Source organism: Pteronotus mesoamericanus, unplaced genomic scaffold (assembly GCF_021234165.1).
Source record: "Pteronotus mesoamericanus isolate MK-2021 breed Mesoamerican mustached bat unplaced genomic scaffold, CSHL_Meso_final contig_228, whole genome shotgun sequence".
Taxonomy (NCBI): domain Eukaryota; kingdom Metazoa; phylum Chordata; class Mammalia; order Chiroptera; family Mormoopidae; genus Pteronotus; species Pteronotus mesoamericanus.
Window position 1 is genome coordinate 129,598 of NW_026555095.1, and position 16,695 is coordinate 146,292.

Below are 16,695 nucleotides of genomic sequence, written 5' to 3' on the forward strand. Positions count from 1 at the left end.
TAGCTGCTAGCTGTATCAGGGCTCCCTTCTATGTTGCTACCTGTTTCTCCCTTGCTGCCTTTAGGATTCTTTCTTTGTCTTTGCTCTTTGCCGTTTTAATGATGATGTGTCTTGGAGTGGGCCTTATAGGGTTCCTCTTGAATGGGACCCTCTGTGCTTCCTGGATTTGTGTGACTTTTTCTGTCCTCCAGTTAGGGAAGTTTTCCATCATTACTTTTTCAAATAGGTCCTCTATCCCTTGCTCCTCTTCTTCTCCTTCTGGTATCCCTATTAAACAGATATTACTACATTTCAGATTGTCCTTAATTACCCTCAATGCCTCTTCATTCTTTTTAAGTCTTTTTTCATTTCTTGCTCTTTCTGGGAGTTTGTTTTTCCTTGTTCCAGCTCGCTGATTCGATCCTCTGCTTTATCCAACCTGCTTTTGATTCCTTCTACTGTGTTCTTCAACTCAGCAATTGTATTCATTTCCTCTTGTCTCTGTCCTTTTTCGTGTTGATATAGCTTGCAGTAAGTTCCTCATAGTTTCCCTGTCGTTTTTCATAATTCTCTTTGAGCTTGCGAGCTTGCTGAGCTCGTTGAGCTTCCTCAAAACCATTGTTTTGAATTCAGTATCTGATAGTTTACTTGCCTCTATTTCATTTAGTTCTCTCTGTGGAGATTCCTCCTTTCCCCTTGATTGGTGAGTGTTTCTTGCTCTTCCTATTATTTGCGAGACTCTTCTTTTTTGCTTCTGCTTCTTAAATTGATCTACCTTGATATCCTGATTTTGTGGTGTGAACTTCTATGGTAGTAGTTCTACCACAGAAGAAGGCCCCCCTCCCCTTTCTGAGTCTGCCTCTGATGACGTGAGATGTTGACCCTGTCTGACCTTAGGCAGTCTGTTCAAGTTTTCCTGGAATCTTCTGTCTGTGTCTGTCTCCTGCAATTGTTAATGTAGTCACTCTGGCCTCAGCCATCAGGCTTAGGCACCACTGGGTGGAGTGTTGCCTCCTGAGGGTGGGGCTATTGTGTCCTTTCAGGCTGCTGCCACTCAGGGGAGTGGTCTGCCTGAGCAAGGTGGAAGCTGAGTAGTGGGGAAGGAGTCAGCACCAGGAGACCCCTGGCAACTCCCTCAGTTCTCTCCCCAACACTTCCATCTCCAGTCTCTCCTCAAGCGTCTCGTGACCCAGAGTGTGAAACTTCTAGGGACTATGAATTTTTGTATACTCAGAGCCTGGCTCTGACAGATAGTTGGCTTCAAAATATCTTTTGTGTACATGGTATGGTGATATTCTAGCTAACTGTAGGATTTTGGGGGACATCTGAATTTACTGTGGAATCAAAGACTTAGAGACAGGTTAAACACTTTCAGTCCCAGTATGATTACTAAGGATTGATGTTGGAATTTTTGGTGATTTGCATTTTTTTAAGAATATGTATTTTGGGAAAATAGTCATTGAAGCAAAACTTTTTAAATGAATCCTGTTTTGCTAGATTTTATGAAAATGAAGCTTTTATAGTGGAGGAAAAGATCTCCTGGTAGAATGGAATTTGGTGAGGAAGAAAATACTGTAGCCACGCACTTCTTATCCATATGCCAACGTAATAAGCTAAACACAACGTGAAAGGCTGTGTTTGTCTTAAGTGAATTTTGTTGAAGAATTTTTCAGCCCATTTGCCCATGTGGTGATCGGTGACTTTTGAGTGCACTTGCCCACACTGTGCTGAATGTTCAGCAGTTTTTGACCAAAAATGGCATGACTTCTGTGCCCCACCCTCCCTATTTCAATATTGCACCAAAACTGTTTTTTTTTTTACCCCTATGAAAAAGTCCTCAAAGGGAAATATTTTGCCAATACGGAAGAGGTGAAACAAAAATGGCAGAAGGACTAAAAAGCATCAAAAATCTGAGAGTTCAAAAACTGTTCTGAGGATTGTATAAAAAGTCTCTATAGATGTATTGGATTGAATGGAGAATACTTTGAAGGTGACTGAAATTTAAAAATACAAGAATAAATATACAGTTTTTTTATAAATTACATTTTTGTGTGGGGCCCCCTTGTATAGTAAATTCCAAAATATTTGTAGGAACTATAAGAATATAAAGATCAGAAAAGATTAGGGTGAGTTGGAGCAGCTGGGGATGGAGTTGTGATAGAGATGGGAGTTAAATAGTAACTTAAAGGATGGGTAGCTTTTGTGTAGGTGGGAGGGAGAATGGAGACATGCCAGTGATAAGTGTGATCAGTGGCTTAGAATTAGGAATGAAATACTCAGAAAGAGTGAGAATTGGGACCTAGTTATGATCCCATTGGTCATGAATGGTAGATAATTTTAAGTTGATAAGGACAGGTTAGATTATGAAGTAATTAGACTTTATCCTATAGTAGAATGGGGGATATCTGTATGTCTCTCTCGAAATTGTGCTTGTTTAATAACATTGCTACTCCAGATCTCTTGGTTGCTGTTTGGGTGTCATATCTTTTTTCATCCTCTTCCGCTTAAGCTATTTGTGTCTTTGAATCTAAAGTATACCAACTGTAGATACAATATAGTTGGTGCTTTCCTTCTTACTCATTCTGACAACTACTGCCTTTGTATGTATGCCTAATGACATTTTGTATAGTCTCTGAATTGGCTGAAATTCCCTGTTCCATGTTGCTCATTGGTTTCTCTCTCCCTCTCTCAAGTTGTTTTTGTTCCTCTTTTCTCATTTATTGCTGCCTTTTGTGTTGAACAGATCTTTTTTTTAGTACCATTTTAGGTCCTGTGTTGATTTATTTACATTATTTATTTATTTTTAGAAGAGAGGAGAAGTGGGGAAGAAAGAGAGGGGAACATCTGTGCTGAGAGAGAAACATTGATATCTTGCTTCTCCTAGGTGCCCCGACCAGGGACCAAACCCACAACTCAGGCATGTGGCCTGACCAGGAGTCAAACCTGTGACCTTTTACTTTGTGGGAAGACACCCAACCAACTGAACCACACTGGCCAAGGGCCAGTGTCGATTTTTAATATTAAAAAATTTATTTTCTTAGCTGCTGCTTTAGGAACTATAATATGCATTTCAATTTATCACAGTTTGCTTTAGGTTATACTGACTTAATTCCAGCAAAATATAGCACCTTTTCTTCCAATAGAGCTTGATTTTTCTCCTATCCTTCCTGCTATTATTGTCATATATATTAGATCTATTTATATTATAAACTTAATAATATACTGTTACTATAATTGCTTTATACAATTTACATTTTGGTGAAATTAAGAGAAGGAAAGAAAATATATACAGCCTTCTACATTTTCTCATTGAGGATTTGATTGACCTTCTGGTGTCATTTCCTTATAGCCTGAAAGACTTGCTTTAGTAATTCGTAATGATCGGTCTTCTACTGTAGAATATTCTCCATCTTTTTAAAAATCTGGCAGTGTCTTTCTATTTCATGTTTGTAGGATAATTTTTCTGTATGTAGCATTCTTGATTGAGAGGTTTTTGGGTTTTTTTCCTTTCAGCATTTTGAATATTTTTATTACCTTTTGCCCTCAATTAGTCTGATAATTAGTTAGGTGCTAATTGTATTGTTTTTCTCATGTATGAAATGAGTCTCTTTTTTTGTTGTTGTTGTTACTGCTTTTATGATTTTTTTTCTTTGTGGCTTCAGTTCAAATGTGATGTACCTAGATGTAAATCTCTTCGTGTTTATCCTTTTGAGGGGGTTCATTAAACCGTATGGTTCAATAGATTAATGTTTTTCTGTCAAATTTTGGAAGTTTTCAGCAATTATTTTTTTCAAAAAATTTTTTTCCTTTTTATTTTTTCCTCTTTTTGTCTGATACTGCCTTTATATGCATATTGGTAAATGTGATGTTATCCAACAGCAGGTCTATTAGGGCCGTGTTCATTTTTCTGCAGTCTTTTTTTTTTTTTCTTTTTTTTTTCAGTTAGATAATTTGTATTTCTTTATGTTCAAGTTCAGAAATCTTTTTTAAACTGCCCATCTCAAATCTTATCTTAAGCTCATAGTGAAGCTTTTCTTCTGTTATAGTTTTCAACTCTAGTATTTACAGGTTTTAAAAATTAATATTTCTTTGTTGAAATTTTCTATTTGTGGCTTAATTGTCATTGTATCTTCCTTTAACTTTTAACATAGGATTTCTTTTTAAGTATTTGAACAAAATTATATTTATATTTATTCTATATTAAAAGCCATTTTAGTAATACAACTGGCATATACTATTATGTAAGTTTAAGGTATACAACATGTTGAGGTGATATATTTGTTTATTGCAAAATGATCGCCACCATAGCATTAGCTAACATGTCACATCTTATAATTACCAATTTTTTTTTGTGGTGAGAACATTTAAGACCTACTTTGTTAGCAACTTTCAAATATGAAATATAACATTATTAACTGTAGTCACCATACTGTATATGAGACCCTCAGGACTTACTCATTATATAATTGGAAGTGTGTATTCTTTGACCAACATCTTCTCTTGTCCCCTACACTCAGCCCCTGTTAATTACCTTCTACTTTGTAGGAGTTGAGCTTTTTTAGATTCAACAGAGAGTTGATATACAATACAGTATTTATCTTTGACTTATTTCACTTACTGTAATGACTTAAATGTCCATCCATGTTGTTGCAAATGGCAGGATGTCTTTTATTCTTATGGCTGAATAAAATTCACATTCACAGGTCAATGAGGGTCCTTATATACAACCGTGGTACTGTCCCATAAAATTACACGGGAGCTGAAAAATTTCTAGTGACACTGTAGCATGGTGCATTGCTCAAGTGTTTATGGTGTAAACAGACTACTTCAACACTTATATAAAAGTAAAGTACATACAATTAGAGTAGTAGGCTATACTATCCATGTGTAAGTAAACTCTCTGATGTTCCCACAATGACAAAACCACCTAAAAATACATTTCTCAGAATGTATCCTGTCATTAAGCAGCACAGCACATGACTACACATCACATCACAGTACAGGTTCTTTATCCATTTATCTGTCGATGGACACTTGGGTTGTTTCCATGTCTTGGCTATCGGGAATAATGCTGCAATGAACATGGGAGTACAAGTATCTCTTCAAGAAAGGCATTTCATTTTTTTTATATATATACACCCATAAGCGTCATTGCTAGATCAAATGGTAGTTTTAGTCTTAATATTTTGAGGAATCTTCAATTTATATTCCCACTAACAGTGCACAAGGCTTCTCTCTTCTCTATAACCTTGCCAATATGCTATCTCTTGTTTTTTTGATGTTAGCCATTCTAATAGGTGTGATGTGCCATCTCACTGTGGTTTTGAGTTGCAGTTCCCTGGTCATTAGTGATTTTGAGCGCTTTTTCATGTACCTGTTGGCCATTTGTATGTATTCTTTGGAAAAAATGTCTACTCATGTCCTTTGCCCCTTTTTTTAACTGGCTTGTTTGTGTGGGGGTTTTTTTTCCTTTTTGCTGTTGAGTTACATGAATTCTTTATATATTTTGCATACTAATCCCTTATCAGACATGATTTGCAAATATTTTCTCCCATTCATTTGGTTGCCTTTATTGTGTTGTACATGTTCTTTGATGTGCAAAACCTTTTTAATTTGATATAGTCTTACTTAATTGTTGCTTTGACAGCTTTGCTTGTGGTGTCAAATATAAAAAATTATTGCCAAGACTATTGATAAGAAGGTTATCCCTGCCTGATTCCTTCAAGAGTTTTACAGTTTTTATGTTCTTAAACGTAATAGCTGCTCTGTTCTCTTTGTCTGCCATGTCCAACAGCTGTGTCTACCCAGAGTCAATTACTATTGACTGCTTAAAAAAAACCCAAACCGTTGTTTCCCTGTCTCACAATGATTTTGGACAGTTGGGCATCTTCAGTAATATATTGTAGCAACTCTAGATTCTGATTTTTTTTAATCCTCCTGAAGGCTATTGTTTTGGGGTTTTCCTTTATTTTTTGTGAATTACCTGTATCCAATCTATAGAATCTCACTCCACCACAGTTTAAAGACCCTGAATTCTGTGTAAATTTTTTTATTCTAATTTTTATGTTTTTAGCCTGATTTCTTAGGGGTTTCTTCTCTGTCTGCATAGCTTAGTGATCAGCTGGACATCTTGATTTTATAAAGCTTCCACCATTTTTTGATGATCCTCTACACGCATCACAGAGTACATTAAAATTTGAGTAGTTTTTAAGATGCCCTCAGCTTTCTTGGAGGCCCTCTTAGGTCTCCCTTGCATATGTGTACAGCTTCTCGACCAGGGATATGTTCAGAGCTTACTTAGCCCCTCTGTGACTCTCGTATTTCCAAGATCTCTCTGTTAACTTTCTCAGTGTTCTGCCAGTCTGTCATTTCCCCCAGCTGGGACTGTAGTCTCATGGTAGCAAAGGAGTGGGCTTTTTCACTGTGTTTCCTGTCAAATTTGCTATTTTTCTGCGAGTGCCACTGGACATGGGTTTTTGCTCTCTGTTCTAAGTGATAGTAGCCCCCATGTAGAAGCAGAACTCCTGGTTTTCAAGGTCAACCCAGCCTTGGTAAAACTCTGTGACTGACTGAGCCAGGTGGTGATAGTGGGGGATGGTAGCTTTCCCTGACAAAAGGGCCACTGCCCCCAGAGGCCCAACTCCAGTGTCTAGCAGCTTTTCATAAATAAATGCTTCTCAGTTTGTTGCATTTGAACGATTTCCAGAGCTCTGAAATGATTATTTTCTATAGTGTAGTATTTTTTATAGTTGTTTGGGGGGGGGGGAACTCTTCATTCCTCAAGAGCTGGAAATGTCACCTCGTTTTGAACTAACTTCTTAGTCCTATCTCCCAGCCCCACTTTAATTCACTGTAATCAGGCTTTTGTCACAACCATTCTACTGAAATAATTCTTGTAGGAGCCACCAGCATCTTACATTTGCCATATCCAGATACTGGTTTTCTGCTTTCATCTTAACCTTTCAGCCGCTTTTGACATAAATGGTTACTCCCTTTTTCTGCAAACTCTTTTACTTGGCTTCTAAGGTAGCACTCTCTCCTATGTTTTTTAAACAAAATTTTTTAAAATTTATTTTATTTTTTTAAAGATTTTATTTATTATTAGAGAGAGGAAGGGAGGGAGAAAGAGAGGGAGAGAAACATCAATGTGTGCATGCCTCTCACACGCCCCCCAACAGGGACCCAACCCGCAACCTAGGCATGTGCCCTGATCAGGAATCCAACTGGTAATGCTTCTGCTCACAGACCAGCAGCACTCAATCCACTGAGCCCCACCAGCCAGGGCTCTCCTGTTTTTCAATCTACTTCATTGACTGTTCCATGCGATACGCTCCTTTATATACCTATGAATTTTGCGGGGGGTGGTCTAAACTTCTTTCCTATGTGATAGATAAAACATTGGGACCCCTTGCTATAAGAACCCAACATGCAGATGACCTCCCAGATGCCAATTTCCAGTACCAACTTGGTGTTTTCTCTTGGGTGTCTAATAAGGATTTCAAACTTAACAGATAAAAAAATAGAACTCTTGGTCCACTTTCTTCCTCAAATTTATTCTCTTCAATATTTAGAATGATCTTTTAAAAAGATAGATCAGATTATGTTATTTTCCTTTACATTTAGTGTGAAATTTAGTTTCTTAACATGATTTACTAGTTTGTATGACATACCCCCCTGCCTGCTTCTCTGAACTTATCTCCCACCTCTCTCCCTTTACTTAGCTGGCTGCATTGTCCTTCAAGAAGTTTCTTGAATATGCAAAACCCATCTCTAGGCATTTACATTTGGAGTTTCCTGTAATTGCACTGCAGTGCTCTTCCCCATATGTTCACATGGTTCTCCTCATCAGATCATTCAGGTTCCTGAGGTCTGGTCTGATTTCCTTCTTTCCTCCATAGTCTGACTGCAAGTTTAATGAGGGTAGGAACTTTGTTATTCTTGTTCACTGCCACATCATCCTTAATATTGTAAGTGATGGCTGGCCCAGAAAGATGCACTACATTAATAGAATAACAGTGTTTTCTGTAGAATTAATATGTCCTTAGTGCACTAATAAAGAATGACTCAGTAAAAATGGCTAGTCTTGGGATAGTTGTATATTTAAGTACATTTCAAGCATGAATTTATGGTTTGATTAATACTTATAATTATTGCTCTATGAAATATGTTTTAGATCTTTTAGGGAATCTTATTTTTTAAAAGATTTTATTTATTTATTTTTGGAGGGGGGGAAGGGAGAGAGAAAAAGAGGGAAAGAAACATCAGAGTGTGGTTGCCTGTTGCATACGCCCAACTGGAGACCTGGCCCACAACCCAGGCATGTGCCCTGATCAGGAATCAAACCGGCGACACTTTGGTTTGCATGCTGGCACTCAGTCCAGTGAGCCACACCAACTAGGGCAGGGATTTTAAAATGATAAAATTTAAGCCTCCTTTTTAAAAGAATAGAATATAAACAGAACAGTAAGGGTAGATAAATATTTAGGTCCATGTACTTACCTCACTTATATATTCTTTTTATACAACTTCTGTTATCTGGGAATTTAATAGTTTTCTGTTACTTGGTTAATGAGCCTGAAAAAGTCGGTAGCTCATTTTAACATAGTTGGCTATGTTTTAAAAAAGTCAGTCTTAATATCTGTATATCATAAGAGGAGTAAGTCTTAGTTTACTAGCAGTTCCCCCACAAAACTAGCTACCTAGATGTGAATTGGCAAAGTATAGGCGCACTTTCAGAAATAGCTTCAATTTGGAATGGAAATGACACTCTTGAAATTAGTAGTTTTTTGTGTCCTCTGCAACAGTCAAAACTTAGTCTAACTTTAGTCATTTTCCTTGTTAAAACAATTATATTGTATTGTTTGTTTATAGCTTCAGCTATAAACATTTTATAACAAGTAATAGAATGAATGCATGTCTTACAAAAGAATTTTATTATATTTATTTTTTAATCCTCATTCGAGGATATATTGATTGTTTTTTTGTTGTTGTTGTTCTGTTTTTAGAGAGAGAGGAAAGGGGAAGGGATGGTGGGGGGCGGAGAGAGACAGAAAAACATCGATGTGAGATAGAGAAGTATTGATCAGTTACCTCCCATACCTGCCCCAACAGGGGTTTGAACCTACAACCTAGGTATGTGCCGTCACTGGGGATCAAACCTGTGACCTTTTGGTGCACCAGATGACACTCCAGCAGCCAGCCAAGCCACCTGACCAGGGCCTTATAAAAGAATTTTAAATGTCACTGTATACATAAACCCAGCTCTCATGATCAGTTTAAAGTGGCAGTAGTGGAGTCCCCTTGAGTTTCCTATTTCCCTGAGAGAACAGTCATAGAATAGAGCCTATTGGAAGTTTCAAGAGGAGAAACATTTGCTTCTTTCTGCTAACATCTTCTAATAACTGGAGCCCATTGTGCTCTAGGACAGTTCTGTGTATTTGGCTCGTTGTCTCCTATGCATCCCCCACTCCTCTTTTTTGTTTTTTCTCTTGGCATGCCCCGCCCCCCCTTATCATAACAGCATTTCTCTTCCAGATTCCCAGGCATATAGTTTATGGTTTTATTGCTCTTCTAAATCGTTATTTTAACTGAAATTTTATATTTTCTGTCTATATAGCTGGTACTTCGGTGTTCTTTCTCTATTATTTAATTTAGCCTTTATTAACTGATTTCTGACAGTCCAAGTATATTGTTGGACTTTATCTTTGTTAATACATAATCTTCAAATTTATTATTGCAAAATTTATAGTGTTAGGAGGTCATAATATTTAATGTTTTCTTTCTATGAAGAATGAGTATAACCTTGAAAATTCCTGAAGGGAAAATTATTTCTGTGGTTTGTAAATTTATCAGGACTATATAGTTTCTAGTATATTACATTTTAACTCTCTAAAACTTAGCAACTAAGCCCTTCTAATGGGGTAATTCTCAGATTTTTCAGTGTGTTTTGGAAAATAATAGGGCTTGTAAGAATTTTTGTTTGCATCCAAATTTATTTGTTTTATGTAATGTTTTATTTTTATAGTTGTAGAAATTATAGCAATAATAACTCATTTCAGATTATTTCTTACATACTGTAGACCAGTGCTTTTCAAGCTTTTTGTAGTGATGTATTAGTTTTAAAAATTTCCAATTCATTGAAGATTGATATTTTTGTAAATACAATACAGATGAATTAAGAAATATAAAATATAGACCCCACTTTATTATAAGGTTCATTTATATAAAACTATTCTGTCAGATTGTTATAGAATATTCCAAACACTTATTTTTAATTTGATTTTCAGAGCAGTAATAAATAGTTTATGGACTAGTAACAGATCATTTATAGATTAGCAGTGATCTATTGACCATATTTTTATTAACATGTCTGTTGCCTGCTGTTTGTAATGTTTGATGTTACTTCAGAAGTATTAGTCAATATGATGAGTTATCTGTTAAAAAATATTTTTCTGTCTTTCCTTTTCAGAACCGAGAGCTCCAAATCATGAGAAAGCTAGATCACTGTAACATAGTTCGGTTGCGTTATTTCTTCTACTCAAGTGGTGAGAAGGTAGGTCTTGCAGAAAGTATGTACCAAATATTGTGACAGACTTGTTGTTCTTCTAGAAATATTCTCCCTTTCCCAAGTGAAACAGTTTTGCTAAGTAAATGAAAGAATTCCAAAACACACGCCCTAGTGATTCTGAGCTCAAGGTATCATCTTTGATCATTATTAGTTGTGTCAGGAAAATGTTAAAGATAGGAATGATTTTTAAAGAATTTTCTTCTTTTTTTTAAACCTTTGTCTTCAGTTCTAGAGCACATTTAAATATATTTTTTTAAACCTTTATGTTAATATATTTGCTCTGGAGCCCCATGTTAGTTCACCTATTTATTGGAGGGAAGAAAATGATATAATTTTGTCAAGTTGAAATACTGGAGGGGAAGGGGAAGGAGGAGGACTTTGGTAGGACCGGAATGAGACTTAAATATAGGAGACAAGTTTAACCAATCTTTTGCTAGGGAAAAATGGAAAAATACATAATATTGTCACAGCTTGTTGTAAGTGATCGCTACTTATGGTCATATTTAAATCTGTACAAGCAAAGGATAATTAAGGAGCACTTTGTGCTGTCAATTCCCTCCCCTACTCCCCCTTCCTCTTGGTCTTTCTCTTTTGAAGATGTAATAACTACTGTTGGAGCTGGCAGCCTAGAAAATCATTTTCTTCTATTTTACTGTGGTCCTTTTCTTTCTGTCTGTTCACTTTCCCTTCTTTCCAGATTCAGTTGTTTTTTACATTTTTATCCTTCACTGATTTGAGATGAAGGGGCAGGACAAATAACAAACCACTTAATCTGTTTGGCTAAATAAATATGACTTTGGATAAGTCCATTTGATATTTTGGACCTCAGATGTTATGCATATATTACCGAAAAGTCCTTAGATCCATAATTCCTCTTGATTTCTAGCCTACTGTTCTTTTTATTTCACATACCTATTTCCCAATGTAACCATATTTAATTATTTTCCATTTAATTTTATTTAGATTATTTTTTAAGAAATTCTCTTTTTCATGACAGAACCTTTAATATGTGAAGGTACCTATATATTAAGTCAGGATTGTGTTATACATGCCTACAGATACATAATTGGTGTGTGTATATGTGTGAGATAGCTAATATTTTAACAACCAAATTGGTTCTTTAGTGACTCGTTTTTCAGGTGCATGCCTGCCTTTAATTTTAAATGATTCCTCTGTATTAGAGACTGTAAATCTTCATAAGTATTTGAGCTCTTTAGTTTCTAAAGCCAATTACTTGATTTATGCTATTTTTTTTTAACCTAACAAACTGCCTGTTATGTCTTTAATTTTCCTGTCCCTTCCCAAATAAAATTATGGAATATCTGTTATGTTCGCAGCACTCTTAGAATTTTGCAACCTCATGACTTTTTTGTGATGCTAGACATTATAATGACTTACGGAGGAAAATAAATGCAGAATTACTCTTTCCACATATCACTGGATTACATGCAGATTCATTTGCAAAGGTATCCTTAAAGCCCCTAAACATTTTCTCTTGACTACTTAATTTATATTGCTTTCCTTGTATGCCAGGTACTGTTTTAGTGCTTTACAAGTATTAACTCATTTAACTCTTGTGAAGAGAAAGAGAAAGGGAAGAATATCAAAACTTTTGAATAAGGCTCTGTTTGTGGTGACACCTAAAGGCTTACCTTTGTGGTTTTGGCTTGGTGGAAGTCCCCATCACAGTCTGCCCTCGCTGTTACTTAATCCTGTCTTGGAAGTAAAAATGGACTGATTGTTTTCTGTGTATTCCAGAGGATGATTTTCCTCCCGGCTGCTGTGCAGAGCTGCTTATTTATCTTAAATAGTCTTTCAGGTAAAGAGTAATTGAGAAGTCATTAAGGGAGATAAAAAGAAATATATTTCCTAATATTTTATTTATCTCAGACCTTTCTCTTTAGCATTGTAAATTTTCCTAAGTGAAAAAAGACATCTTTTAATTTTGGATAGTTCAACTAAAAAGATAGAAAGAAAAGTAGTGATTATTGCTAAAAATAACAACCCTTGTCAGAAAAAAGGAAGGTTTTCTAAGGATATGCAAAAATACATAGGTTTAGGACTTCCCATAATATTCTAGCCACCAAAAGGATAATTTTTTCTTGGCCTACTCATGATCTCCACTACTGTTTTTGTTAGTTGTTCTGGTAGGACCAACATATCACTCAAGAGACGAGATATTAAACTAACACATCCCATATGAGATGGGCTCTTGACTAGTGTTGGGAGCTCAGGTTTGTTATTATTAGTTCCAGCTGTCCAAGAGTAGGTTACTGAGTGAACTCAGAACTTCTTTTTGGAAAAGGGATGTAATGTCTTATGAAATTCTTACAAATCCTTAAAGGTGATTTCTTTCTGAATATGACAGTCATATATGAGATAGGCGTTTTTACTAACAGAAGCATTATGCATTATCTATGTATATAATTAGAAGAGTTTTGGGAGAGGAAATAATAGTTTGAGACGCCTCTGAGACATGCAAAATAGAGATGTCCAGTAGACAGGTACATGTATGACTTCATAGGTGGGGAAGGCAATAGATGGAGGAATGACATGACAAATTTGGATAGGTAGGGTGTGTAGCCATGTGGTAGAGCTCTTAGGAGTTTGGAAAGGAGGGGAGAGGATATTTCCCCTCCTCTCTCCGTTATTTGAGGCCAGGACAACAAAGAGCCAGCAGTTTGCCAGTATTGCCTTCTGGTCCTAGAATACGTTAAGAGAGCTGCAAGGAAGCCGGTACCTTTGGGTGGGATCCAGGTTTTGTCTATGGCAGGGAAGTAAAAAGAACCCTCTGTAAAGAGACCGGCGTTTGAAACTCCACAAAGAGTTTCTTTTTTGGCATTTCAGAGAGCTCAGGAGAAGCTCTGGGCAGGAGATCAATGGTAAGAACATGGTGCATTAGAAATGTAACGTTTAAAAATATTGTAATAATGATTGCTGAACAACATGAGGTTGATTGTACAGTTCTTTAGAGACCTTTAAGAGAGAGTAAATAGCCTTTTGCTCTATAATAATAGAAGTAGCAGTAATAATAATAGGCAGAACTTATATGGTGCTTATTATATGTCAGGCATTAATCTAAATACTTTATACTCTGCCCCCCCCTTTACTATCCTTCCCTTCCCTATCCTTAATCCTTCCTTTCTTTTGAAGAGCTCTAAGAAGACTATTGTTAATTCTACTTTAAATGTTAGAATTTACCATTAAAACCATCTGGTCCTGGCTTTGACTTTGTGGAAGTTTTTGATTACTGATTCAAGCTCTATTCCCTATATAGGTTTGGTGAGATTTTCTGTGTCATCTTAAGTCAGTACAGTAATTGGTATATTTCTAGAAATGTATCTATTATTTTTCGGTTATCTAATTTGTTGGCACACAGCTGTATATAGTATTCTGTTATCAGTCTTTTATTTCTGTAATGTCAGTTGTAATGTCCTTGCTTTCATCTTTGATTTGAGTTATTTGTGTCTTACCTCTTTTTTCTTTGCCAGAGTAGTAAAAAGTTTGTGAATTTGTTGATTTTTTCCAAAGAACCAACTTTGATTTTCTTAAATCTGTTGTTTTTTTTCTGTTCTTCATTTATCTCTCGTCTAATCTTTATTATTTCCTTCCTCTATTAACTTTAGGTTTAGTTTCCTCTTTTTCTAGTTTTTCAGGGTGTAAAGTTAGGATGTTGATTTGAGATCTTTCTTACTGTAGGCATTTACAGCAGTGGATTTCCCTCTCAGAGCTCCCTCCATTGCCTCCCGTAAGTTTTGGTGTGTTGTATGTTTGTTTTCATTTATCTCTTAAGTACTTTCTAGTATTTTGTTAGTTTAAGAGTGTGTTGTCTAATTTCCTCTTTGACCTGTTGGTTATTTAGAGTGTGTTTAATATCCAAACATTTATTATTATTTTTTGGTTTTCTTTTTGTTACTGATTTCTAGTTTCATTCTGTTGTGGTTGGAGAAGATACTTCATAATGATATGTCTTTTAAAATTTATTGAAATTTGTTTTGTGAACTAAATATGGACTATCCTGAATAATATCCCATGTACACTTGAGAAGAATGTATATTTTTCTATTAGATCTAACTGGTTTATAATGTTGTTCAAGCCCTCTGTTTCTTTATTACTCTTCTATCTGTACATTCTGTTCATTATTGAAAGTGGTGTCTTAGAGTCTCCAACTATTATTATTTTATTGTCTGTTTCTTCCTTCAGTCCCATCATTTTCTCCATGTATTTGGGACTCTGTTGTTTGATGTGTATATGTACATAGTAGTTATATCTTCTCAATGAATTTACCCTTTTATCAAAACAGAACATCTTGGATACCTTTCATTTTTTTTCTTGCCATTGCCCTGGCTAGAACCTTCAGTGCAGTGTTGAGAAGAGATAAAGCTGACATCTTTGTCTTGTTCTTACTTTAGGGGAAGAAAAGTATTCAGTTTTTTTATTTTTAAGTATTATGTTAGCTGTGGATATCATCTATTATCAGGCATCTACCAGTTGAAGGAAAGTTCCCTTGTATTTCTGGTTTGTTGAACATTTTTATCTTAAAAGGTTGTTGATTTTTGTCAAATGCTTTTCTTTCCATCTATTGAAACGATCATATGGTTTTTGTCCTTTATTATGTTAATAAGGCACTTTACATTAGTTTTGCCCCTTTTTGGGATGACACTAAAAAAAATTATACAGGTTTTGGGTGCACAGTTCTACAACACATCATCCGTACACAGTATTGTGTGTTCACTACCCCATGTCAAGTCTCCGCCCATCACCATTTATCCCCCTATACCTTCCTCCACCTTCCTCTATAACCTCTCCCCAAAATCACCACACTGTTGTGTCCATGAGTTTTTCCTTTCTTTTTTTTTGTTCAATTCCTCCACCCAGCCCCCTACGTAGCCACTACCCCCCCCCCCCCCCGTTCCCCCCTGCCCCACCTCCCACAACACAGCTCCCTGCAGCTGCCAGCCTGTTCTCTGTTTATGAGTCTGTCACTATTTTGCTTGTTAGTACCTTTTGTTCCTTAGATTCCACATATGAATGAAATCATATGGTACTTATCTTCATCTGACTAGCTTATTTCACTTAGTGTGATGCTCTCTCCAGGTCCATCCATGCTGACAAAGGGTAAGATTTCTTTCCTTTGTATGGCCAAGGAGTATTCCATTGTATAAATATACCACAGCCTTTTTACCCACTCATTTATTGATGGACATGAACTAATTCCAAATCTTGGCTATTATAAATAACGCTGCAGTGAACATAGGGGTGCATATATTCTTTTGAAGTAGTGTTTCAGGTTTCTCTGGATAAATTCCCATACTGGAATCACTAGGTCGTAAAGCTGCTCCATTTTTAATTTTTTGAGGCAACTCCATATTGTTAAACCTACCTTGCATTTCTGGAATTAATCCCTTTTGGTGTTTAATAATTTCTATATGTTGCTGGACTGTATTTTTTTTTTTTTACAAGATTTTTGCCTCTGTATTCATAAGGGATATTGATTTATACTGTTACCCACCCCCCAACCTCACCCCTCAATGACTTTATCTGATTTTAATACAGACCTCATAGAATGAGTGGGTAAGTGTTTTCCTCTTCTGTGTTTTTAAGGTTTCTGAAGAATTGGTATTAATACTTGTTTTAAAGTTTGGTAGATTTCTCCAGTGAAGCCACTTACACCTCGGCACTTTTTGTGGGAGGTCTTTAAATTACTAATTCAGGTTCTTTACTTATAATAGTGCGTTTAGGTTGTTCTATTTCTTCTCTTGTCCATTTTGGTAATTTGTTCATTTCATCTAAATTATTTTATTAGCATAAAGTTATTTATACTTTTTCCCTTGAAATTTTTTTACTCTTTTAAGATCAATGAACTAACTTTTGGTTTTATTGACTTCCCCCTCACTTGCCCCCATTGCTTTTCTATTCTTTGTTTCTGTTCTAGTCTTTATTACTTCCTTCTTGCAACTTGCAGTGGGTTTACTTTGCTCTTTTATCCCCTCTAATTTATTAATGTACAAAGAACTTAAGGTTATTAATTTGAGATATTTGTAATACCAATTACTGGTCAAAGGTTGTGCTTAAAGTCCCCTTAGCTAGTTATATTTTTATTCTATACCAGTGGATGTGTGTGACTGGCTTAACTGCTATATTATAGT

The 16,695-nt window shown here is 35.9% G+C and overlaps 1 protein-coding gene across 4 annotated transcripts in view; it reads left to right on the plus strand.

Moving 5' to 3' along the window:
* GSK3B (glycogen synthase kinase 3 beta) overlaps positions 1 to 16,695 on the plus strand; it is a 202,529-nt gene that overhangs the window by 85,294 nt on the left and 100,540 nt on the right. For all 4 annotated transcript variants that reach the window (XM_054572302.1, XM_054572303.1, XM_054572304.1 and 1 more), the window contains one exon: positions 10,448 to 10,531. In XM_054572302.1, coding sequence (XP_054428277.1) covers positions 10,448 to 10,531 — 84 coding nt within the window. The remainder of the gene's footprint in view (positions 1 to 10,447; positions 10,532 to 16,695) is intronic.